We start from the raw sequence: 27,851 nt of genomic DNA, 5'->3' as shown, positions 1-27,851 counted from the left end.
GATGCTTAACCGACTGAGTCACCCCGGCACCCCTATAATGAACTTTTAAAATCATTTCTAGTAGATAGTGTGGAGTTACTGCAGATCTGTTAGCACAGAGTAATATGATGAAAAGGTCACTAAAAAAGATTAATTTGGAGGCCATCTTAGTATGGAATAAAAAGTATATGAAGTGTAAAAGGAGCAGGCAATTGAAGTATGTACATACAATGAAGATGATGAGGACCTGGACTAGGGTGGTTATGATACCTACAAAAATGAATAAATACATACAAGCAGATTTTCTTTTTTTTTTAAACCTTTTATTATTTTTTTTAATGTTTACTTATTTTTGAGAGAAAGAGAGACAGAGCACGAGCACGGGAGGGGCAGAGAGGAAGGGAGAGAGAATCTGAAGCAGGCTCCAAGCTCTGAGCTATCAGCAGAGAGCCTGATGCGAGGCTTGAACTGTGAGATCATGACCTGAGACAAAGTCGGATGCTTAACTAACTGAGCCACCCAGGCAAGTGAGCCACATACACATATTCTAAGGTATTAAAAAGATGAAACAGAACTTAGAAACCTAAATGAGAATAGGGAAACTAAGTGAGAAGGATGGAGAATTCATCCAGTGTTTAACAGGTATCCTACAGGGTCCTTTCTATGTGCCAGAAAAATACCCTAGATGATTATAAAACCATTAATGTAAGAGAAAGGTAATGCTAGTGAGAAGAAGTGAAAAGCTGACAAGTTGAGTAGGGTTAGAGGTAGGAAATAATATCGGATCAATTTTACCATGGTCTAGTGGACATTAAAAATTACCTGTCAATGGGAATGCAAACTGGTACAGCCACTCTGGAAAACAATATGGAGGTTCCTCAAAAAACTAAAAATAGAACTACCCTATGACCCAGCAATTGCACTACTAGGTATTTATCCAAGGGATACAGGTGTGCTGTTTCGAAGGGGCACATGCACCCCCATGTTTATAGCAGCACTATCAACAATAGCCAAAGTATGGAAAGAGCCCAAATGTCCATCGATGGATGAATGGATAAAGAAGATGTGGTATATACAGACGATGGAATATTAGTTGGCAATCAAAAAGAACGAATTCTTGCCATTTGCAACTACATGCATGGAACTGGAGGGTATTATGCTAAGTGAAATTAGTCAGAGAAAGACAAATATCATATGACTTCACTCATATGAGAACTTTGAGACGAAAACAAATGAACATAAGGGAAGGGAAACAAAAATAATATGAAAACAGGGAGGGGGACAAAACATAAGAGACTCATAAGTATGGAGAACAAACAGAAGGTTACTGGAGGGGGTGTGGGAGGGGGGACAGGCTAAATGGGTAAGGAGCACTAAGGACTCTACTCCTGAAATCATTGTTGCACTATATGCTAACTAATTTGGATGTAAATTTAAAAAAAAAAAATTTTTTTTTTTAATTACCTGTCGATAGGGGTCTGGGCAAAATGGGTGAGGGGGAGAGGGAGATAGAAGTCTCCAAATTATGGAATGAGTAAGTCACAGGAATAAAAAGCAGAGGATAAGTAATACAGTCAATGATACTGTAATAGCGATATGATGGGGACAGATGGTAGCTATACTTGTAGAGAGCACAGCATAATGTATAAACTTGTCAAATCTCTAAGCTGTACACACCAAAACTAATGTAACTGTGTGTTTCAACTATACACAAAAAATAAAAATAAAAATAAAATCACCGGATTAGAGATGTCTGACAACCAAGCTACATAATACTAAGTAAGTCACTATTAACTACAACACAAATATAGGCTGAAGTCATCTATAACATTACTATTCAATGTGGTCCATGGGGGCTTTAAGAAATGCAAAACCTCAGGGGCGCCTGGATGGCTCAATCAGTTAAGCATTTGACTTCAGCTCAGGTCATGATCCCACAGTTCTTGAGTTTGAGCCCTGCAGTGGGCTCTGTGCTGACAGAGTGGAGCCTGGAGCCTGCTTCAGATTCTGTGTCTCCCTCTCTCTCTGCCCCTCCCCTGCTTGTGCTCTGTCTCTCAAAAAACATTTAAAAAAACAAAACAAAAAAAAAAACCCAACCACTTAAATTCTTTACAAATTGTCCTAAGGGAATACAGCAAATAGAGAGACATTTATTTGAGAAAATCTACCTAAATACAGTAAGAATAGTGGGAATCTATGACATGTGCTCCACTACTTACTCCATACCCCAGCTCAGCCAGCTCAACTTGACAGAAGCTCTGCTCTGGGTAGGTGTGGCCAGGAGGAATGGGATCCTATTTCTTCAGTTCCCAAACAAGGGTTACCATATCTCACCAGGGGGCTGGCCACCATCATTTCTCATTCCCTCCAACTCCATATTGAAAAGTTTAATTTCCTGGTGAGTACAGCTGACAGGCTGGAGTCTCCCTTTGTCCACCCAGCTGCCACCCATAGGGTGCAGTAGCCCTACTGCAGGATTGGTAGGCCAAGAATATGGGGTCCCAATCATCCTCAGCCCAGATCATTTGCAGGGCAGAGATTCCAGGCCAGGAGAGGTGAGCTGAGAAGATCAGAGGACTGCACCACACCAGCATCCAGAAAAGTAGATTAGAGGATTTTGCTTAGGGATGGCAATTCAAAAGAAAAGAAAGCCCCCCCCACCAAAAACCTTTATTTGATATAGAGGGCAGAAAAGTTCAAACATAAGGATCCTCTATGAAACTACAACTCCTATTAAGAGCCTGTCTATATAATTCCAAAGTCTACCCTTATTCCATAAAATTACACTGTCATTAACAAAAGAAAATGAAGTGTTCACAGTATGGTATTATCAATTAACTACCTTCTCTTTGGCATAACTTAATTTTCAGAGGGTGAAAATACCTAACTGACAGGAAAAGTCATGAGGATGCAACTGTGTGATGTACATAAGCAATCAAACACATCACCCAGGGAATAGGCACTCAATTAATGTAAGCAAATCTCGCATTCCTTCCCCACTAAAAAAAAATATATATATATATATATATATATATATATATATATATATATATATATATATATAGGAAGGAAGTGCAAGGAACATACCTGTCTGGCATTCTTTGTTTTGGGTATGTGGTTTGCAAGAAGTGGCTTTAGTCTGTGTGATAGGTTTACACAATAAAGCTTTATTCTTCAAAAGTCTTGGGGGCTGGGAAGGTGGCAGTTTCAGAGCATCTGTTTGTGTACTTGCCTAGAAAAAAAATCAGAAACCAAAGAGGTTTCAAAAGCTTATCATTAATTAGAAGAAATACTATAATTTCAAAAGAAACACTATATTGGAATTACATGGAAGACAAAGAACATAAATATTCAACTAAATATGTAAGAAATACAATATTCCTGAAATACCAATAGCTATATAAGAATATTTTGATAACTATATACTGACTCTGAATGTATCTAATTACCAATTCTATTTACCAAGAAAAATGCTATTTCTATTATAAGACATTGCTGGTCAATCTGGCTATGTTTAAAATGAGAACTGTTATTTCCTGACTGAGTTGAGTCTTAAAAGACTTAGGTTCAAGATAACTAGAAATAACATAAACACTTATGATCATTTAAGTAACCTAAAAAAAGATGATGTGAAAGTTATCTAACAGACCAGGAAACACTTCAGAACTGCTACTGTTCTAGTCGTAAGTTTTTCTCCTATTAATTTTCTTCTAAGAAACAAAGCAAAAATTATTGAGGAAAAAAAAAAGAGTGCTTACTTAAGGATAATCTGCTCTGGGTGGAAACAAACTGTATTTTATAAATACTTTATTTACAATCTGACTACATTACAAAATGTCCCAAATACCTTTATGCCTGAATTCTGTAAAATTTTATTATCTACTATTAAAAACAACAAAAACAAACCAACAAAAATAGCCTTCAGTAACTATGCAGAGATAGCAAGTATTCAAAGAAATCAAAGTACATTAAAGACCCAATTAAATAACCACAATATGAATCAATCAATAAATAACCAGAATATCTTATTCCTAAACAAAGGTTATGAGCTTATGAAAATTATTTTACATAATAAAGAATAAAGCATGGAAAATTAGCATAGACATATTCATACTGTACAAAACTGGAAAATAAACACAGTAGCAATACCAGTTAAAAGAATAAAACTTACATCCCCAATGATTTTCGCTGTTACTGTTGGAACTGCACCTGATATAAATTAAAATAAATATTTAGGATCTTACACAATTATTTAAACATAAACAGTAGCATTTAAAGCTGATGGTGGGATAACAGACACAAAATCTCAAAATAAAAACAGATATTATCTTAATTCATGGGAAGACTAGCATCTAAAGTATCACGTGAGAAAAAGGGACGAAAACATTGTTTAGTGCCCAACAGCCCACAGAGAGCCACCACTCATAATATAAATGTGTCAAATATTTGAAAATGACCAGTGATGGAAAAAAGACAGAACCACTGTACTCAACCTCAAAAGGCTAGATAAATGCTTTCAAGTCAGACATACCTTGTAAGACACTGTTAGAATTCACTGTGGGCTGAGCAGCAGGAGCACTGGCTAATGATACCACATTGGCTATAACTGGAGTTGAATCTTTTCTTAGAGATGGGGGCCCTGCTGAAGCAGCTGGCACCATGGAAATACTTGCTGATTAAATAAACAAAAATAAAAAGACCTCATGTAATTTATATGCACATACATAGAAACCAACATCTCAAGGAGGTTAAGCAATGCTTTCAGTAAAGTTAAATTCTGTCAGAGCAAAGAATCACATTAGGATTAACTGGGGTTTTTTTTTCCTCTTTTTTAATTCGTGAAAGAAGTATTCCATGTATTTTCTCTTGTAAAACTACACATGTGGTGTATTTAAAAGGCCATGTGATTTATATTCTATGTCCTTTGTTACTCTCTCAAATCCTTGTTTAAGGAAGTCAAGGTGTATATACCCATTACAAAATATTAACTGCCATTCTGTCCCATAGTTCTTACAGAGTTTATTTAATTCAAAATGTTCAGAGAAAACTAAATGAACTCCTTTCTACAAAGCTTTAATCTAAGATGTTAAACAAAAAGGGATTCAAATGTTAATGTCATTTGAACAGAGTGAAATTTGCATTTCATGAAATTATTAACAACTGTTTAAAGTTCCCAATCTGTAGAACAGTAGTTGGTCCCTGGTACTGATCAAAGACTATAAAGTTTAATTTTACCTGCATTGTTTTGTGAAGGTGGGTCACACATAGTTTGCTGATTACAGAACATCAAGATACAAAGCAGGTTACAGAAATGTTTCATTTCTCCTCGCCATTTCAAGGACTCACTGAGTTTACCCTGTCGCTTACAACCATCACATTTGGCCATCTAAAAATGAAATAAGATAGTAAAAGAGTAAAATACAAACTATCTCTGGTCTGACAGAATAAAAGGAGTTCACACAGAACAAGTGAGGAAATTAACTTAGAATTTAGAACATAAAAATGAAAACCATCCTAAAATGGTAAACATTTATCATTTTTCAAATTATTTACACTACATATTAAAAGTCACATTATAGGGGCTCCTGGGTGGCTCAGTCGGTTAAGCGTCCGACTTCGGCTCAGGTCATGATCTCGCGGTCCGTGAGTTCGAGCCCCGCATCGGGCTCTGTGCTGACAGTTCAGAGCCTGGAGCCTGTTTCAGATTCTGTGTCTCCCTCTCTCTGACCCTCCCCCGTTCATGCTCTGTCTCTCTCTGTCTCAAAAATAAATAAATATTAAAAAAAAAAATTTAAAAAAAGTCACATTATAAAGATGCCAATAAAGAGTAATTAAAAAACATAGTGAAATGAAAATAAAACCTATCTTCTTCAAAAACTTCAGAAGACAAATTCATTTTAGTTAAATAATAAATAGATAAAATGCTAATTTTAAACTGTTTAATGTCTTAAGACTGATACGTCTTCTACAAGGAAATTAAAAACAAAAAGAACATAACTTCAGTGACATTAAAGTCATCTTAAATCTTACATTAAGGACAACATAATACATTTAATACTTAAAAGTTTTAAAATCATTACATTGCCCTTCATGCTACTTTAAAGAATAAAAGAAGGGAATAATGTATGCCTTAATTTGAAAAACCCCAAGGATATTAATTTTAATTACCTGATAGAATAGAACTGTATATTTGGACATGCATTCTTCACAACAGAACTCTTCTACTTTCCCCCCCAAATTATTCTGTACCAATTTGGGAGATGTCTGTAAACAATAACTGCACATTTTACAGTGATTTCCCCAGCGTTTCGCCAAGTCATGTTTATAAAGCAATTTGCAACCTAAAAACAGGAAAAATAAAATTAACATTAGAAAAAAATTAATTAAGTACCTACATCTTTAAACTTAAATGCTCTAAGACAATGTTTTCACACTTGGATCCTTACCAGTTAGTAGACCAAGAGATCAATTTATAGAATCTATACTATCATTTTCTTTTTCAAACAAAATAGGACAGGATAGTAAATATTACAGAGCATCACATATAATAAAAGTCAGTTTTGTTTCCTAAAACTTTGTTTTACTTGGGTAGGTGATAACATACTGGGTCACAATGTAAAATGTATTTCTTCTTTTGTGTTGTGGTCAAAAGGTTTGAAAGCCAATAGTCTAGGAGGTTAATCATGTACAGTTTTAGAATAAAACATTTTAAACATACAAAAAAGTCATCGAAATAGACAATCTACCTCATACTGATTTGTCTATTATACTCAGAAATATAATGACTATTTAAAACAATAAAAATATAATTTAGGATGCTACTAAAATGTAAGAAGTTCTATTTATTTATTTATGTTTAAATGTTTGCTTTTATTTATTTATTTATTTATTTACTTACTTACTTACTTATTTATTTAGAGGGTGCCCACAAGCAAGGGGAGAGGCAGACAGAGGGAGACACAGAATCCGAAGCAGGCTCCGGGCTCCACACTGACAGCCAAGAGGCTGATGCAGGGGCTCAAACTCACAAACTGTGAGATCATGACCTGAGTCAAAGTCAGACACTTAACCGACTGAGTCACTCAGGTGCCCCTAAGAAGTTTCTCTTTAGAAATAAGCGCCAATAACTAAAAGAATCCCTATCAACCTAAAAACATGAAATGTTTTTCACATCACCACCATCTTCTGTAATACACTTCAACAATCTTTTCCTTCATTTTAACATCTATATGATATGAAGGACTAGCTGAGTAAAAATCAAACCAAGTGTAAACAAAACAAAAAGCTTTGTTACACAATGGATAAAACAGATAAACTTACAAAGTAACAGCTTAAATTATCAGTTACTTTTAAGAGGACCAACATGATCAGTAGGTAAGATGATCTTGTCTTTACCTTCACTACAGAATGACTTGTCAGCACCTGAGAATCGCACAGTCTCCTTTACAATTTTCTCAATTTTACAATATTCACACATTGCCATTACATTATTTATTTTCTTATATTCATCAGAACAATTCTTGCCACAGAACTGAAACATTTTACCCTGTAAAGAAATAATCATTAAGTACTAATGAAACATTTGGTTTACCTTTTGGAAATCCTTTATTCCCTCTTATTTTAAAACAAGTAGTATAATTTTTAAAGATGAAAAGCTAGAAATGATTTTATAGATAGACCATTTTACACTCAAACCCTTTATCAGAATCCTATACTTTACCTTATAGTCAAGAAGTTCTGGTTTTGTGGCAAAAAGACGGTTACAGTGCTGACACTTGAGTTTTACAACACTTCGTGCAAACCCAACGTGCTGGGATTGGGCAGCAAGACGCTGGAGGCCAGCTGCAGCAGAGCTACTGATGGAGGTGGGGGAGACAGCAGAGGTATTACTCCCGCCTGCTGACACTGTTGAACCTGTGGGAATGCTTACAATTACCTGGCCCTGAGACAAGGGCACTACTGAAGAATTCATTCCTGTTGGTTTGTTGAACAAATTCTGAAAAATGAAACAAACAAGATAATCAATGTAATCATTTGTTCAGTCAAATGAGCACCGAGTGCCTAAGTCTGACAAGCACAATTCTAGGTACATAAGATACACCTGTGAACAGGCAACACTCCCTGCCATTGAACAGCTTAGAAGTGAATGGATAGAGTGTCATTTATATGCAGAAACTAAAATAACTAATGATCTCTTTAAATTTTTTAAACTTTTTTTTTTTAAGTAATCTCTACATGCAACATGGAGCTCAAACTCAGGACCTTGAGATCAAGAGTTGCATGTCTACTGACTGAGCCAGCCAGAGGCCCCAAACTAATAATCTCCTTTAAAAATAATATCCCCATGGGATGGCCTGGGGGGCTCAGTTAGTTAAGCGTCTGACTCTTGGTTTCAGCTCAGGGCATGACCTCATGGTTCATGGGATAGAGCCCTGCACTGGGCTCAGCAATAACAGTGCAGAGTCTGCATGGGATTCTCTCAGTCCCTCCCCTGCTCACACACTCGCTCTCTCCCAAAACAAACATTTAAAAAAAAAAAAAGGTAAATAAAATAAAATAAAATAAAAATAATATCCCCCCGGGGCACCTGGATGGCTCAGTTGGTTAAGCATCCGATTCTTGATTTTGGCTCAGGTCATGACCTCATGGTGGTGAGTCTGAGCCCCGTGTTGGGTTCTGTGCTGACAGCACAGAGCCTGCTTGGGATTTTCTCTCTTCCCGCTCTCTCTGCCCCTACCCTGCTTGTCCTCTCTCTCTCTCTCTCTCTCTCTCTCTCTCTCAAAATAAATAAATACACTTTTAAAAAGTTAACAAAAAATAAAAGTAAAATAAAATAATAACATCCTCCCAATAGATAATCTGGGTAGTAACAGTACCATTTAATTTTACAGGAGGCAGTTAAATGACATGCCTCCAAACACATCAAAAATCAAAGAATCCAAGTGTAATAGGACTGAGAGAAAAATTCAGGCAATCCAGGCATTAGCAAACACCTAACAAGTTTATATACGTTATGGTAGGCAACTCACTGACTGGAGAGGAAGATTTCTGAAGCCGTACCTGGAAAGCTACCACACAACTGTAGCTGCAGAAGTTGCGTATACTTCCATCTGACATGGCTAGGTGATACTGAGGGATTGCTGAGGTTTTACAACTGTTACATTGAACTTGTACACCTTAGCAAATCAAAATAAAAACTAGTGAGTAATATATACAAACGTATACAAATGTATGAGAAAATAAATATTATCCAATATATGAAATTCAAGGACCAGGTCAAGTTGCAGCAACTGAAACATGTCACATACAGACAAAAACTAACTTAACATTAAAAATATTTCTTTTAATGTAAAGTTGGCATGGTAGATCTACCCTGAAACTACAAAATGAACCCTGAAATAAATCAGGTGTGGATAAAAAAAAATACCTTAAAGAAGTCATATGAAATTCTTTTGGTAAAGGGGAATGCACAAATAGGCAAGCAAATAAATAAACAGAAGTTAAGCAATCAAGGCAATAGGTGATATTTTACAACACAGATCTGAAATATTTTAAACTTGCCTTAAAAATCAATTAAATCTGGACAAAAATCTGTACTATACAAAAAGCAATAACCATAATTTTGTCAACTATTATATTTATATAGTTTATGAAACCAGTATTACCTGCAGAAGTAACCATTTTAACTCTGTAAGCAGATAAGCAATTAACAGAACAGAAAAGCTCTGTCTTTCCCAAGCTATTGGTATTTTCAATCATTTCTGCTGAGGATCTCAATGATTTGCAAAGCGCACATGGTGTAATTTTGGCTGATTTCTATTAAGAGAATAAAATAACATTCATTTTTACCAAATGATAAGTAAAAGCATAATTCTTTGAAATGTTTATACTTAACACTGTTGAAATATTTTAAATTAGTGGCTTTCAAACTTTTATGATTACAATCCTCAGTAAGAAATAAATTTTACAAAGTGACCCAGTACATACTTCTGAACTTTTGTGTTTGTGTATTATACATGTATATAAAACTGAAAAGTTTCATAAAACAATATAAATCATGATAACATGTGATGCATTTTTATATTTTCCATATATTCTATCTCATTAAAAAATAATGCTGAACGCAATCTAGCAATTAGTTTGGGAATCTACTAATTGATTGTAACTATAGTTTTAAAAATAGTATTTTTAGAAAATTACAAACAGGGAATTCATGCTCTTACACTATGCTAAAAATTAGAAGAACCCCCCTACAAAAGGTGCTATATGTGGCAATAAAATGTGAATTCAATAAAATTAATAAACTTATTAGGAAAGTCACTGCCAACTATTCTATCACTAACAACAACAAAGCACACAAAGCAATAAAGCAAGTAAGCAATAAAGTGGGAGCAAACCTTGGATATCACAAATTTTCAAATATAAGCAATCGAACAGTCTATTATCTTAAGTTTGCGCTAAAATAGGGATTCAGCAGGGGCGCCTGGGTGGCTCAGTGAGTTGAGCGTCGTCCGACTTCAGCTCAGGTCATGATCTCACGGCTCGTGAGTTCGAGCCCCGTGTCGAGCACTGTGCTGACAGCTCAGAGCCTGGAGCCTGCTTCTGCGTCTCCTTCTCTCTCTGCCTTTCCCCCACTCAACACTGTCTCTCTCTCAAAAATAAACATTAAAAAAAATTTTTTTTAATTAGGGATTCAGCAGCCAGTAATACTAAATACTACTAGTATATCATACATTCAAGATAACATGTAAAGTATATCCAGCATCCATTATCTCTGTGAAGTTTTGCTGATAGTCTCATCCTGTCCTACCAACTAGAACTGACCATGTTTCCTCTGTGCCCCACTGAACACCATAATACTTCCACCATAGCATCTCTACTCAGTTTTATGTTTATCTCCCTTAGGAGACATGGAGCCCTTCAAAGCAGGAATCGCATCTAATGTTTGTTGAATGAATTATATATAAGGAAAAAAACAAAACAACAGATACGACCATTTTCAACATGCCAGGTTCTATACTAGGTGCTTTCCCATTCTTCCTTCACATAATCCTAATAACATCCCAGTGACAGTAGTAGTATAATACCCATTCACAGATAAGAAAAATTATACCCAGAGAGTTTAACTGTTTATCCAAGGTAAAATTCTATTTGAATAGAGAATCAAGATATCAAACTGAGATATGCTTTACTTCTAAATCAAATTCTTTCTCTGTACCACAGTACATATCAATATGTGAGAAATTTAATAAGTAATGGCTAAATTAAATATAGTAAATAAATTAAAATTAAGATGATTCAACCTATTTCTCCTTCTCTTGTGGAATATAAACCATCTTTGAATAGACTGAATCCAAGTAACTTTTAGTACTTGAAACAGTTATCAGGAAAACAGTCTTTTGAACAAGGATAAACTCATGAAGATATTGGCTTTTTTTATCCCCTGTGAAAGCAAAAACAAGGAGTTTCTAAAGGAAGGAATAAATAGTAAAGCTAAGCCCCTTTAATGTACTTGAATAATAACAAGAAATAAAAGGAAATACCATATAATGTTTAAAATTCCAAAATCACTGCAAAGTATTAAGAATTTAAAAGGAATTTCTCAATTGACATTATTACATTCATGAATGTTGGTAGACTGTATAAAAAGTCACTATTTTAAGAAAAAGAATGATCAGCTATCATGCTACAAAAGAAAGGCATTGTAAAATAAAAAAAAAAAGATTATCATATCTTTGGATTTATGAATTCTAAAATCTAATTATTGATCAAAATTTGCTAACAAATTACAAATATGGTAAAAATGAAGCTGTATTTGTTATACAGATTTCATTCAATTCATCTTCTATAAGCCTCATCTATTCACAAAATAATATATGACCTACATTTATTTTTTTCGTATTTCATGAAGAAAGGGAAAAACCCTTATAAACAAATTAATGGTAAGATTTTCAATTTCTGAAATGCAATTTCAACTATATGGATCTGATTCAAGAATATGTACGTAACCTGGACGTTACCTTGTCCAATAAAAAAGTATATTATATGCAAACCAAATATATTTCAAAGAAGGCTACACACCAAAAAGATAAGACTGGGTATCTCTGGGAAATGCATTATTTTTCTTCTTTATGTATTTTCAAAATATTATTCAAAAACATGAATCATATTTGAAATAAAAATGTCATGCCCAGAAGCATGTATTTCAAATGCATGAAGAGAAATATGCTACTTACAAAACTCTATAACCGGGTTTTTAATACACATTCATTTGACAGATCCTATTTATATGTAAAGTACATCAATTAAGCTAATAATAAGATCTCAGTATTTCTGCGGCATTTTCATAAGTAAGTACTACCAAAAAACGTAGGTCCTCCTGAAATGAACAAAGACATTGGGGTTAGATACAGTCATGTACCTGCTTATACGCCGTGATACATGCTGAACTACAGAACTTCTTAGACTGGCCCTCTATCTGAAGCACGTGGCACTGCCCAGAGCCACTGTAGCAGTAGCCCCCACAGTTCTCACAACAGTTCATGGTGAGGTTGTTGGCAGAGCGAAACTTAGAGAAGCAGGCATCACTGCAAAGTTTATGTACCACATTCTGGTAATTAACTTCATGTCGAATCTAGGAATTAAAAAACAACAAACAAATCACAAGCACAGACCATCAAAGGCTGTTCTTGGGGTGCCTGGATGGCTCAATAGGCTGAACGTCTGACTCTTGGTATTGGCTCAGGTCATAAGCTCATGGGATCAAGCCCCTCATCGGGCTCTGGGCTGACAGCACGGAGCCTGATTGAGATTCTCTGTCTCCCTCTCTCTCTCTCAAAAGAAATAAACATTAAAAAAAAAAAATCTGTTTTAAGCACAAACATTAGATTCCCCCCCCCACACCCCAATAAAGTAAAAAGATGACTTACAACAGCATTCTTCTGACACATGCTGCATTTGGTTGAAATGCTATTCGTATTTATGGTGACAACAGGTTTCCTTTTCAGTTCGTATGTCGACAGACATGACTGACTGCAAAAATCTTTACTAGCTGTGGTATTTTCAAACTGGGCACTGATCACATCCTTTGGATTTAAAATGTCTCTAAAAATGATAACAAAGATAAAATAAGCCACAGTATCATTTGTATTTTTCCTTTTTTGTGAGTTAATAAGTAACACAGAGGCCATTACGGGTGTATGGAAAGGACACTGTTACTTAAATGAGAAAGCCTCAGTTTTCCTGGATAAACTGATAAATTGCTCTGATCCTTAAGTTCTATTCCATAAAACAGAACTTCTAACACATGATTTATTTCATAGAACTGTTGTGAGGATTAATATACTATATTTTAAGACTAACAGACTACACATCAAACAGTTATCATTCATTATCTCTAGTAGGTGGGATTATAAGAGATAGGAATTTTCTTTTTTAGGCTCTTCTATATTTTCAAGATACTCTTTAAAAATAATTAAAACTATTTTTAATTTTACATATACTTGAAAAATCAAAAAAGAAAAAAAATAAAACACTATCATTTAAGAGTAAAAATACAGGGCCGCCTGGCTGGCTCAGTCAGTACAGCATGCAACTCTTGATCTCAGGGTTGTGAGTTCAAGACCCACATTGGGTGTAGAGATTATTTAAATAAAACCTTGAATGAATGAATGAATGAATGAATGAATGAATGAATGAATGAAAGTAAAAGTATATTTCAAGCTACACAGTGTATATTCTAGCATGGTTGTACAAAATAGAGTATTTCCATATCTAAATAATTTAATTTACAAGTATTAGTAGCAAAGGCAATGAATATTAAAACCTTTTAAGGCTCCCTACCACTCCACCCTTTATCTTACCCCTAAACCACTGTTCCTAAATAGTAGTTTATCAGATAGTTTAAGCGTAAAGCATTTTAAAAGCCAATGGGAAAACAATGCCTTGATGAAATTTTCCAAATAGTGTCTCTCTCTCATGAATACACATACACATAATAGTATATAAGCCATTATATTCATTCTTGCAACTTAAATTATACAAATAGAGCACTTTTTAGAAAAGATGACAAGTATCTCTGATTCAATAGAAGATAATAGTAAACATAATGGGAATCATCACCAGGAACACCTCATATGCTGTAATGTATAACTTCATACCTCATCTTCTATACTTAGTAGCTCCAGGCACCTCTAGTTTCTGCATTTTTTTTTTTTTTTTTTTTTTGCCTTCACAGTTATTTTTTAAGTAGATTTTAATATATTTCATTTACAGGGGTATTTACTGAGCACTTATATTGAGCCAGCCACTAGCTACATCCTGTATAAAAATATGGTACAAGCATGCACTAAAGGCGCTCACACCATATTGGGACAGACAAACAAATGACATAAAATGCCATAACAGAAGCATTCTTAAAATACAAAAGTGAACTAATTATGAAAAAATATAATGCACAACAGAAAGAGAAATGAAGAAACAATTATTTCAGACAATATGTAACATGAAAGGCTATTTTTGCTATGTCTTAAATAGGAGTTTTCCAGAAGGTTAAGGAAATAAGAATTGGGGAGCAGCATTGATCAAAGCAATAGAGTATAAAAGCAGGTATTTCTCACTCGCCTTAGTATGCTTAGCATCCAACTACATTACATCTTATCATAGATTTTATCTGATTCCAAACAGTAAAAATTCAGAAATGATACAGACAATCCCAAAATAGTTACTTCTCTATCATTGTATCAAGTAATTTTATCTAACAGTATTAAAAAAATTACCCTCCAAATTACCTCTTCTAAGTAGGATTTTGAAACAGATTTTTAAAAACTAAGCATTAGGTCCTTATTACTAAGGAAACCTGAAAATTAAATGATGATTAGCTAAAATATATTCAGAATTTAGGTTAAATTCAAGATGCTAAGAAATATGGTTAATAAAACATTAAGAAAAATAAAACGTACTTCAAACAGCTAATGAGGTGTTGTTTTTTTTTTGTTTTTTTTTTAATCAACCTAAGTGCTGCTGCTATATCTCTACTGGTCTATAAAAATAGCAGTGGCTATCAGGATGGAAATCTTTTCTAGCTCCACCCATTCAAATTAAATTGAAATCCTTCTTGGGCTCCTTCAAGGGATTAATTTACAAATTAAACCTGTTTGATTATATGGAGTGGCAGGGGCAGGCGACGCATGTGCCCAAATTAACCAGCTATGTGACACAGAGGAAATCTTTTAATTTCTTTGAATCCAATTTCCTTATACTTAAGGTATGATCCAACTCAACAATATTATAGTCAGATAAATCAGACCATCCTAAACTTCTGCAGTCTGACTGTGTAAGAGGAAAACAAGGGGAGGAATGGTTAAGTGGTAAAAAAGAGATAAAAGAGTAGTTCAGGAATAAAACAAAATGCAAGGAAAAACAAGACTGATCAGTGGTTGAGGACTGAGCAACAATAGAAAAGATATCCTGTAAAATGAGAAGGGGAGAAAAGAAAGAAAATGGAGAAGATCAGGCAGGTAAGGAGTACCTGAAAGGACAGTAAGAGGCAAATGGAAAAGAACGAGGGATTTAAAAAAAAAAAACAAAAAAGGATAATAGAATACGTGAATAGAGGTAGAACAGTTAAGAATCAAGAAATGACAGGATGAAAAAATGGAAGATTTATGGATAAGACCAAACATAACAAAAGAGAAATGCAATCTTAAAGGATAACCAAACTACGTAAGATCAAGATAGGTAAGATATGATATGTAGGTAAAAATGACCTAAAATAAAAATATGTATGCACAAGAATTTAAAAACAAAGAAAGAGGGCACACATCTTAAAACTTCTATGGGTTTCTGGGATGCCTGGGTGGCTCAATCAGTTAAGCATCCAACTCTTGATTTCGGCTTAGGTCATGATTTCATGGTTTGGTTCATGGGTTTGCACCCTGCATTGGGCTACCCACTGACAGTGCAGACGCTGCTTGGGATTCTCTCTCTCTCTGCCTCCCCCTGCTCACACTGTCTCTCTCAAAATAAATAAAAAACAAAACAAAAAAAACAAAAACCCCTTCTGTGAGTTTTCTAAGGTCATTTTGAAATTCACTGATAACATCTCTGAACTATCTAGGGCTATTATTATGAAAGAAGAAATAACATCAAAATTTCAGAAAGTGCCTATCACTAACGTAGAATTAAATAAAGAAGCATAAAAGGAAGTTATATGAAATTGTCTCATGGCAAAACAGAAAAAAAGGAAAAAAAAAACCTATAAATATAATTTTCAAGTTGACTTAATCTTAGAATCTGATGATGAATATACTAGAATATAGAAAAGAGGTACACACTTTCAAAAGCATGCTTTATAATTCAAACAGTACAAATAAAGAAATCTATTTTTGCTAAATCAAACATGAAACATAAAGGGAAGCCCACATAACTTCCAAAAAGACTTCTAACCACATTCAAATTTCTTTCAAGTCTCTAAAATGCCTTTTTCCATTTAAACCAGAAGAGGGAGCATCTTTTTTCCCTTTCCAGAGAAAGGGAAGGATCCACGTAAGGCACTATAAACACAAATATCTAAACTAATAAATCATGGTTTGAACAGTTTAATAACAGGCCAAAGTGTTTCAGAATGAGAGCATTATTCATCTTTTTCTGACCTATTTAAACAGTTTTAACAATCACCTTACCAAATCAGCCAAAATTAGTTCATATTCTTCAAATATATCAGGATGATCTCATCAAGGTCTAAGGTCATAGTCTTTTGATATTAAACACTGAAATGGTACCTCTGAGGCAGTTCAGAGATATTGAGAAGATAAAAATATATATTGGAGTCCTTTTTTCTTTTTTTTTACACTGGAGTACTTTTAAAGATAAGAAAGGTATTAAATGAATTCCAATTAGATAACAGGATACATAACTTTAAATATTTTTGGATTTCAGTATCTATTACCTACAAATAAAATATTGTGGTATTATATGACCTAACTGGTGTAGTTTTTGTTTTATGAAGCATCTCAACTAACATGGATGGAAAGGCTGGTTTCAAAAACATCTCAATATATATAAAAGGCATATTATTTATAATTCAAATAAGCTGAGCACCTAGGATCCAGAAAAACTGAAAGCAACAACATACTGTGGCAATTACCAAAAAATATGGAAATGTAGAAAACTAAACAATACACAGATAAGAATGAAGTGTTTTAAAAGGAAACAGAAGATAATTTAGAATTCTGCTATACTTTGAGCAACTTGAACAAGTTTTCTTGGTGGGAGGAGGTGGTGGGCGGGCAGGTGGAACTGTATATCCAGTGAGGCACAGTGTAGAACAGAAGAGCTGAGTCGACCCCTTCCTCTGGTAAGCAGTTTGCCCCTTCTGGAGAATTTTTTTACAACCAGAACAGGAAACTCGAACAGCTGTGGCTGGAACTGAAGGAAGCATTTTATTCATGCCAGATGACGCCAGTGAAGGCTGAAAGCCAGTAGTCAACTGTGGAGCTTAAAAAAAATTAAAAGAAAAATGTTTTACTTTTCATCATGAATTTTATGTATATATCCTTTCTTCCTCTTCCATAACCAGTCTTGAAACCCCAAACTAATTATCCAATATAAATGACAGCCATTCTAAATGAGCAGAGAACTGCCTAGCTTACTAATACAAGTAGATACTTCCTCTCACTCATACTGGTCAGAATAAATAAACATGATTCATTTACTCAATTCTGTTTCTTACCAAGAGGACTGCCACTGACTGAAAACACAGCACTAATTTTCAGTTCCCCTTCTTGAGTTTTTTGCTGTTGGCCATGACTATACTCCTTTAAAAAAGAAAATAAATAAATAAATACTTAGAGAAAAGAATAAATATAAAATATCTAAAGAAATCCAGACATTCAATAAGTTTTGTTTTGGCTACATGGGTGGGAGGGTGGGGAGGGGAATTTATACTACATTACCATTAATAAGAAATAATAGCAAGCAAACTATAATTGCAATAAGGGTATAATAGGTTTGTATATGCTGAGAAAGAAACAAACAAAAAAAAAATGAAGGAAGCTACCCAACTAGCCTTGTAGCACTACCAGATATTTATTTTTGACAATTATTATTACAGTATTTTAAGTTGCTGTTTATCTATTATAAAAGTAATACACAAACTATATTTTGTATTGTAAAACTATACAAAATTTAGACAAGCAGAAATAAGGAAAAATTCTATTCATATTTCTATCACACCAAAACAACCACCATTTTCTCTTGGTATATTTCTTTCCAGTCTTTTCCCCTCCTGTAGTCAGAGATTTTATTTCTCTACATAGTTGTAATTAAACTGAATATATCATTCTAGTAAAATAATTTCTTGATCACTTGAGTCAGTGAAACATTTGCATATTATTACATTTTACTCCAAAATCACTTCAAGTGGCTAAATGTCCGTGTTTTTTAAGTTGGAGTCCAAGAATCCCTGAGGTCTACAGATGTACTGTAGGGAGTCTGAGAATTCTAAGAGAATATTTTTAAAAACTGCATCTATTTCAATGACTTTTTTGGTGAATGTAAACTTATTTTTAGTCATGAATAACCACATATAACTGAGTTATACTACAAGTTTTCAGTGCTGTTATTTGCTTTAACAATTCTATTATTGCACTGTGAAAACTCTAAGTGCCAGATTTAACTTTTATTTTAATTAATTGCTTATCACACTGAAATCTGCGAAACCCCAGCAGATCTCTTATTCTTGGAATTCTCAGGCAACTCCAAAATATCCCCCTTTTTTTGTGGTTAAGAGGTATCTGGTACATTACTCAAGTTTGAGAAGTACTGATAGATGTGTATTATTTAATAGATATACCAGATTACACAGGGATCGGACTGGGATAGGGTGAGTGAGGCATTTGCCTCAGGCACAAAGTTAAGGTACCAAAAATCTCAGTAATCAAGATAAATTAGTGTTTCAATGCGGCATTTTTAAAAATCAAAAAATGCAAAATCCATGAACAAAATAACAAAACTTAAATAAATAAAGACAGGATCAGTATTACTGATTTTTCCTTTGGCCTCAGTCTCCAATTTGATGGCCCTGCATAACACTGAGATTATATGACCATAACCCAATGTCAGTCAGTCCTTTTGTTTCCTCACATTTGGTATAATTAGAAATGCCATGATGAATATCTTAAGTGAATATTCATACTCTCATACTTAGCATTATCTTCTAAGGAAAGGATTCTTGAAGTGAAATTACTAGGTAAAAAGGCACACAGTAAATGTTCTTGATACACAATGACAGGTTGTTGTTTTTAAACTTCTGATTAGATTTATTCTAGCAATTTGTGAAAAGCCATTGAAAAGTCTTTCCCCACTACTATTTCATTTCAATCTGCAATTCTTTTTGTAATATCCACTTACAAAAAAGCATTATAATATAACAATATTAACCCTGTACAGCATGTTATTAACATTTCCTCAATATGTACTTTTAAAACTTTTTATAAAGTTTCCATTTCTATGCCAAAAATCTAGTTTTTACCTTTGTGACTCCTTCGATTCTTATAAAGTTCTACTTCCAAAAGAAAACACTAAGAAAATGGTTTCATTGTTTCTAAAACAGTCCTTTCATCCAGAGGTCAGCAAACTTTATCTGCAAAGGGCCAGATACTAAATATTTTTTTATTTTGGAGGCCATACTACCACAACTACTCAACTCTGTCCTGGTAGAGCAGAAACACCCATAGGTAATATGTAAATGAAATGAATGTGGCAATGATCCAATAAAACTTCATTTACAAAAACAGTGTGCAGAAAAACAAAAACAAAACAGAAAACACAGAAAGCAGGCTGGATTTGGCATGCTGCTGCTAATTTGCCCAATCCCTAATTTAATCCATCTGGAATTTATTTATTTTGATGTTTAAAGGGCTAGTCTTCTTTTTCTTTCTCTGAGTAACTAGTGAATTCCTTCCATTCACTGTTAACAGATCAGATTGCTTTGAAAATGTCTCTTTTGTGGCAATCTATTCTGTATCATTATCAGCCGTATTTTTTTTTTTTTTAAATAAACTCTACCCCCAGCATGGGGCCCAAACTCAAGGCCCCAAGATCAAGAGTCGAATGCTCCACCAACTGAGCCAGCCTATTTTTAGGATATCACACTATCCTAATAAATGTAATCATGAGAGGTTTAACCATTTATACAATAGTCCACCACTATCAACCTATATTTTTAGAACACATGTCGAATGTTTGTGTGGATGCCTATTCTTCAAAACATTAGAACCTACTGATATTGTCATCAGAACTGTATCAAAACTGTATCTTAATTTAGGAATAACTAATATCTTACATTTTTTTAAAAGTCTCTCCATTCTATCAAATTGTCTTTCACCTGACATAAGTACTTTCTAATTGCTTTGCCAAGGGGAATACCAAATATATTCATCATATTCTCTGAGAAACAAGTGATTTACAGAAATATTGCTATCTTTCATATAACTAAAATTCAACTAGCTACTCCACTATACTTTCATGAACTCTATTAATTCTCTAATAAAGATCCTTACCAGTAAACGATGACAATTTTGTCTCCCCTTTTCCATTATTTCTTCTAATTTCTTTAACATGTACTGGGTCGAAAATCCAACAAGAGTTAAATAATAATGCTGACATCAGTAATTTGTGTTCTTTTAGTAATTATTAACAGGTTTCCATCATTTTACTCTTAAATTCAATGATTGTTATTGATCTGAAGTAGATATTTCCTTACCATGACCAAGAGAGTATCTATTACAAGAAATGCACAGTAAATTACATGAGATGTCTTTCTGCATCTATCTATCCAAACAGTCTTATTTGACCAGTTGAAATTATGTATTAAAAGATTTCCTAACATTGGCTCATCCTGACATTCCTACATTATATAGTATATTAAAGCAAATTTCAAGTAAAAAAAACTTTTTTTAATCTCAGAAAACTCCCGAAAAAATCAATACTTATTGACATACTTTAATGGTCTCCAGTCAGCTCTTTCTTTTTCACTGTTCATGACAATTATTCCAAACTTCTGATACGTTTCTTAAGCCTCAAGTACATATTACTTATATACCATAGTAAAATAAGTGTACCTTAAGTACTCTACTTATAGACCGCACAACGCCTTCAAGGCAGAATCATGTTTATGTTAGTATCCCCCTAAAGATGACTAACTTTACAAATATTTAATTATAAACAATGACTAATAACAAGCGAAAATCTGATGGCTTCAAAAGCTTTCAGAAGGAGAAAAACAGGTTATCAAAACAAAACAAAAAAATCCTTTACCAATAGCTTTACCTTCCCTTTGTTTACCATAAAGGAAGAATTGTATCCGTATCCCAAGACAGTATTTTAGAAATGAAGAACCCAGTACCTATAGCCAAGTTAATCTGATATACCTTAAAAAAGCCCAGCATTTAATTACTGCATTCTACTTTCTAAAACTCTATGACTCACTATTGTGAAAATTTATTTGCTTTCCCATCATAATCCATTTACTTTAACAAGAGATAAAATTAGCTCTTTTAATAAGAGGAAAAAGAAAAGAAAAAAAATCATGACGTTAATGTAGTATTCACTGAATTTCCAATTTTTAGAACCAATAGAAAAGGGGAAAAGCAAAAATAGGGTCTCTGGCTCTTTAAATTTTCTATTTTAAAAAACCTTCTCCAGGCAGTTTTAAACATTAAACAACTTTTATTTATATAAAGATTGTTAGGATAATAATAAAATGACCTTCATTATGGCCCCATAATGGTTCCTTCCAACCTTTATGAACTTCAGTTCCCTCATCTACAAATGGAGTTAATACCACCTACTATGGCCTTCTTATACAGAAAGATGAGGCAACACACTACACACTGTATAGGTACACTGTACCTATAAAACACTACAGAAAATATAGTCACATGCAGGAAGGATCTGAATAAAGAAATGAAACTGCAAGACCAAATGATATTATGCTGATAACAGAGGTAGGAGGATGACAACTGGTGACCCCAGAAAATCATTAACTGATGAAATAATCAAGAACAAATGGGTTGAGTCTTTAAAAACATATACACACATTTCAGCACCCCAGGTGATTTGGAAAGTAGAGCAAGTATGGAAAGTAAAGAAATTAAGACCAAAATGAATTGTGTAAAAAGGAGAATTGGGAAGTGAGCTGAAAGTAAAATTACAAGTTAAGCAAAGAGAAAAGCCAAAGGAGGTTTTGATAAGGTGCCATGAACTAAAGCTATGATCTTATTAAATCATGACAAAAGTTACTACTGGTAACTGACAGTCAAAAGTAAAGCCTGACCACAACTGTAAAACCTATCAGTATTTTAAGAGAGTTAGGTTAATAGTACTGTTTTAGAAACTGTTAAAATAATACTAGGACTCCTTTCACCAGTCTATGGGAAATGTAAGAGTGAAAGCATTAGGCAGTACTGAACAGCAAAGAATACCAATTTCCAATGGTCACGGGAGAGAAATACCTAAAGGAAGAGGGCAATGAAGGAGAGGAAGTGGGGAGGGAAAGGGGAAGGGAAAGGGAACAGGAAGGAAAGATGAGGGAAAAGAAAAGAAAGACCAGGTATCTGTGTCTAACATAAGTTGCCCAGAGGGATATCTAGAAGAATTATGAAAAGGTCTGATCCTACAGAATTGGTGTGGCTGATACAATAGAAAGGATTTCTCAGAGAAAACCTAACTTTATCAGGGCACCTGGGTGGCTCAGTCGGTTAAGTGTCCGACTTCGGCTCAGGTCATGATCTCGAAGTTTGTGAGTTCAAGCCCCAGGTCGGGCTCTGTGCTGACAGCTCAGAGCCTGGAGCCTGCTTCGGATTCTGTGTCTCCTCCTCTCTCTGCCCCTCCCATGCTCATGCTCTGTCTCTCTCTGTCTCATAATAATAAATAAACATTTTGTTTTGTTTTGTTTTGTTTTGAAAAACCTAGCTTTATCTACTCACGCGCTCGGACTGCCCCGTTGTAGGGTCAGGGTAAAGAATGTCTCTGGACTGTACGCCCAGGACCTATACACATTCCTGCTTGGTTCTCAAGAGTCCAATCAATCAAGTGCTGAAACTTTTGAGGAATTTCTTCCCCAAAATCATGATGAAACTTCATAATCAGCATTTTATAACATATTACACTTTCAATAGTATATAAACATGTAGTTGTTTATGACAATTCCATCCTATTGGTATCCCCCAACCACTGGAATTGCTGATTGCTTTCAAAAAAGTAATATAAATTATCCTTCCTGATGCTCCCCTTCCCCCAAGGTATTTGGTCTTTGCTATAACTGCCTTTTCATCCTAAAGGAAGTGCTACTGAGAGAGAAAGTAATGCTTTTGGATCCCTGCCAGGATTATGATTTCTTATGAATGTCCCATGTCCACACTGGGGCATGTAAAGAGACAGGAAATCTTCCCTGTATACGGATGTGTTTGTAGTCTTCTGAGGCATGAACTTTCCCTAGGTTACCAAGGTATTTCTTTATCCCTAATACCAATAACCAAGATCTCCATTTTGCCTGCTTCTGTTAACATGCTTTCAATCTACCTTGTATTTAACTATTTTCATATTCCTGCTCTGCCATCTTCTTTGTTACCTTCATACTCATAACCATCCAGTTCCTACAGCTTTATCATCACTACTCTATACTGCTACCTTCCACTGAGCACCAAGAAATTAACTGAACATCAATGTGACTCATACAAAACATCTATTCTTACATCTCCTTATTGTAAAACAGTGGTTCTCAACAGCAGACAATTTTGCCCACCCACCAGGGGATGTATGGCAATGTCTGCAGACACTTGGGGGGGTGGGGTGGAGATACTATTGGTACCAAGTAGGTGGAGGCCAAGGATATTGCTAAACAAATGTACTACACTGCATAGGACAGCCCCTCACAACAAAGAATTATCTGGACCAAAATGTCAATAGTGCCAAAGTTGGGAAACCGTGCTCAGAGACATATGAATAAAAAAATCTCTTCCACAGAAGTCTCACACATTCAGCTCCCCAAAATAATAGAAACATATGGAAAGGGAACCTGTCTTTAGATCAACTATCATGTCGAGAAATAGCTAATTCATGGTATCTTTACTTCTCAGCCTCTGAATTCATGCCCTTTGTATAAAACATAGACCACCCTCAAATAACTGATTTTGTGTATTCATCCCTCAGTTCCCTTCATACACTCCAAAATTATTACAGCACATAACTTTTTTCTTACATCCCAACTACTGTAATGTCATTAACTGCTTAGATATCTTCACTGATTTCAGAACTTCAGTTACAGGATCTCTGTAAATTTTTCCTCCAGAGCAATCTTCAATAGCAGAGCTGGGTCCTCCCTATTAATTACAGATCTCAAATTTGGAATCCCATTTCACCCATCAAAGCCTCCTTTACCTTCTACCCATTGATCAAATGAACTAGTTCTTCAATCAATTAACCCTTTCAAAGATAACCTGTCCATTACTTCCTCCCCCAAGAAACTTAAATCCACACACGGTGTGTACTTCATTATCAGTAATTGCGCAAGGCTTACTACCTTGTATAAACTCAATCACAACATAAACTCATAAAAACCATAAACCTTCAGCCATGTCTGCTGCATCAATCTCAAATCCTTGAAGACTCCCCTTCCCTAATCCTGCACTGAAATTGTAAAAATCATAGAACAGTGACATTAAGGAACAAAGAGGATTAAAAGCCTAAATTACTATTCAGGAGAAGTTTCATGTAACTCTTGATTCCTTAGCATTACTCTCAGAAGATAATTCAAATTGCCTTAACCTTCATGAAGTCTCCTCTCACACTGTCAACAAACTACTTGACTTCTTAATCAAGAATTTCCTCTCTCAAATGAAGAATTCACGTGTGGAACAGAAAAGAAGGGGGGGAAAGTAAAGGTGAAATGTTTACTTGAGCATTGTCAGGTTCATCTTTAATTTTGTCTAGTAGTCCCTGCTGTGGTGCCATTGCTTTGTCATACTCATCATCCAAAGGTTCTTCTTTAATTCTAATATTTGATGCAAAGGAATTCCCCAGTTCCGAACCAATGGATTCTTTATTGGCAAATGGATAGCTGGAATCCTAAAACACAATATAAAGTATTAATAAATATTCAGATTTAAAGATTACTCCTCTTCAGGTGTTAACACCCAAAGATAAGCTCACTGGAAATGAAGAACTCTATGGATACGCATTAGAGTCCCTATGCCTAAAAGTAAATTGGTCTATGTCTAAATATCAAATACAAATAAAGAAACTAAGAGCTGAGGCTTCTCAGAACATCTTCAAAGATGTCCTTACCAAATAATAAAGCAAATTAAAAAAACAATCCGTGCTCTACCTAACACATATAGTTACAGTTTAGAAAATGACACAGAGAAAACTTTGACACTTGCCACAGTTACAGCAGTCTGCATACACACTGAAAACTTACCCTAAAGTTTGTTTCTGGGGTTTGTGGTAAATGGGTATGTAATGTTTCTTCAACTTGATTAGCTATTGAAAGAAAAAAAAAACAAAACAAACACATGTATATGAATAACAAATCTTATAAAGAGTGACCTAAAAAGCTATCATTCGATAATCACCTCTCTTGTCAAATAAAGATGCTTATTAGAGTGAAATGGGTCCCCAAAAATACCCAAAAGATAGTTTCACTCAAACAAAAGTCTAGCCCCACTTTCCTTTTAGCCTCACCTTACACATTTCCTCGCTCAAACCTAAATAATGTGGTTACCTTATTCACTATACTCTGCAAATTACTTGTGTTTGTTCCTCCCCATTTCTGCTTATATCATTCCAAGATCCCTCTATCTATCTATCTATCTATCTATCTATCTATCTATCTATCTATCTATCTCTATACAGACTTCTGATTCTGCTCAGTTCAAAATTCACCTCTCCTCTATAAACCTTCCCTGGCCACTGAGTTAAAAAGCAGCTCTTTTCTAATAATACCTAAAATACACTGTTTCAGTTACCTGAAAGAAATCTTCTTATATGGCCTATGACAAATTCTTCTACCACTGTATTTAATTATAAATTAAATCTTACACTATTTAACCGGTCATTGATACTTCTACTACTTGACTTTTCCCTTCTACTATTAGACATTATGCTCCTTGGGCATAAATGCCCTCATAATTTATCCCCCATAGAGATATCAAAAATATAAATTTAATAATATATATTTAAAAATATAGTATACCCTGTTCAGCCTGGTACATAATGGATATGTAAATTAATTGCTCTTTTTAATACTGACCTAGTCTTTCTACTATATTTTTCCAGCATTGACAGAAGAAATGTAAGGGTTGATATATGGCACCTTGCTTTCCTTCACATCTATTGAGCATTTATTGAAATATTACTATTTTCACTGCACCAAGTTAGGCCCTAAGAATGCAAAGATGAATACGATACAATCTGGCCCTCAATAAACTACACTGGTAGGTACAACAAAACAAATATAGAAGTATAATAAGTATTATAAGTACTATAAATAATGAGGTATGAACAAAATGTTATGTAAATATAGAGAAGGAAACAATTCATTCTTCAGGTAGAGAGGTTAGAGATGACTACAGAGTAGAAGAGGTTTATGTGTTAGGCATTGTTGGATAAGAAGTACTTTATAGGCATATATACAAAGAAAGAAAAGGACATGCAGACAAACGGAACAGCAGAGGTAAAAGAAGGCAAAGAAACAAGAAAATATGTGACATATTTAAGAATGGAACTGAAGCTAAAGTATAGGGTACTCTGGGCAAAGAGGCTCAAGAAGGGCCTCAAGAAACCTCTAGAACATAAAAGAGAAATGTTATCAAATAGAAAAACCCTCCCTAATTTGGACTAATTGGTGGGACAGCAGTTTGAATTAGTGCTTACAGCACAAAGAAGTTAAATCCAACTTGAGGTTCCAATGTTCAACCAAAGAAAATGAGCAGGTGACTTGAGTATCTTGCCTTCTCATCAAAATATTGCAACCAGGGGAGGGAGAAATGAGGTTTAGAACTATTTTTCAATCATTTTTACCATTACCAAAAGTTACTGGGAGAAATTCAGTCACTCTGCAAAGAACAAGGATAAAAGAAAAATGACAAGCTTACAATGAATTTAACTGTTCATATTTTGCTTAGAATCAGAATAAAAGCTATATTATTATCAGTACGTAGTTATTTATTGTGTTTTGTGGCTCTATTCCAACAATTATTACCTGCTTTATCAAAAAAACTGCTTTTCAACCTTGAATCCAACTCTTTATGGGGTTTATCCAACCGTTTTTCACGTTCATGATAAGTTAGGTCTCTATTTTTCTCCTTTCCAGAAAATGTCTCTTTGCTGTTTTCTCTTACTAGACTAAAATCTTTCCGTATTGATTTAAAGACAGAAACCTGATCAAACTGTTTAGGAAAGTCTTTTTTTAATTTATTTTGAATCTGTATTTCATTTTCATTGTCTGATTCATGCTGTGTGACTCTTCTCTCTACTTCCAAGCTATCATCAGTATGAATTGAAGAAACAAGATTGTCCTTTGAACTAAAATCCTGTTCATCCTCATTGTCACTACCAACGACTGGAATTCCTGCAAGATCCCCAGAGTTCAAAAAATAATCATCTTCATCCAGCAATGAATTTTCAGATCCTGTTTGATTCGGCATTCCATAAGACATGCTGTCAAGGGTAGGAGTTAAGTTGTGGTCTATATCTTCAGACATTTCTGTATCCATGATACCACCACCTTAAAAAGTAAAATACTGTTTAGACAAACGATAGTGCTAAAGATGACCACATTTATAAGGTCTGTCTGGTATTTAACCAAATAT

General features: G+C 34.5%; 1 protein-coding gene across 11 annotated transcripts in view; it reads right to left on the bottom strand.

Moving 5' to 3' along the window:
* ZMYM4 (zinc finger MYM-type containing 4) overlaps window positions 1-27,851 on the bottom strand; it is a 163,838-nt gene that overhangs the window by 51,175 nt on the left and 84,812 nt on the right. For 10 of the 11 annotated variants that reach the window (XR_006221198.1, XR_006221196.1, XR_006221199.1 and 7 more), the window contains 17 exons: window positions 27,242-27,766; window positions 25,460-25,521; window positions 24,937-25,107; window positions 20,541-20,603; window positions 17,711-17,795; window positions 17,220-17,475; window positions 12,909-13,083; window positions 12,401-12,613; window positions 9,645-9,795; window positions 9,040-9,155; window positions 7,700-7,975; window positions 7,375-7,525; window positions 6,148-6,320; window positions 5,215-5,365; window positions 4,511-4,651; window positions 4,151-4,188; window positions 3,067-3,211 (listed from right to left, as the gene is read on the bottom strand). Coding sequence is in view for 6 of the 11 variants with exons in the window: in XM_042996448.1 (XP_042852382.1) it covers window positions 3,067-3,211; window positions 4,151-4,188; window positions 4,511-4,651; window positions 5,215-5,365; window positions 6,148-6,320; window positions 7,375-7,525; window positions 7,700-7,975; window positions 9,040-9,155; window positions 9,645-9,795; window positions 12,401-12,613; window positions 12,909-13,083; window positions 17,220-17,475; window positions 17,711-17,795; window positions 20,541-20,603; window positions 24,937-25,107; window positions 25,460-25,521; window positions 27,242-27,766 (2,892 nt within the window). In the remaining 5 variants the exon portion in view is untranslated. The remainder of the gene's footprint in view (window positions 1-3,066; window positions 3,212-4,150; window positions 4,189-4,510; window positions 4,652-5,214; window positions 5,366-6,147; window positions 6,321-7,374; window positions 7,526-7,699; window positions 7,976-9,039; window positions 9,156-9,644; window positions 9,796-12,400; window positions 12,614-12,908; window positions 13,084-17,219; window positions 17,476-17,710; window positions 17,796-20,540; window positions 20,604-24,936; window positions 25,108-25,459; window positions 25,522-27,241; window positions 27,767-27,851) is intronic. The other variant, XM_042996449.1, reaches the window with a different exon arrangement.

The sequence above is a fragment of the Panthera tigris genome, chromosome C1, assembly GCF_018350195.1.
Source record: "Panthera tigris isolate Pti1 chromosome C1, P.tigris_Pti1_mat1.1, whole genome shotgun sequence".
NCBI lineage: Eukaryota > Metazoa > Chordata > Mammalia > Carnivora > Felidae > Panthera > Panthera tigris.
Note: the sequence above shows the minus strand (reverse complement) of the source record. Positions and strands in the feature narration are given on the sequence as shown.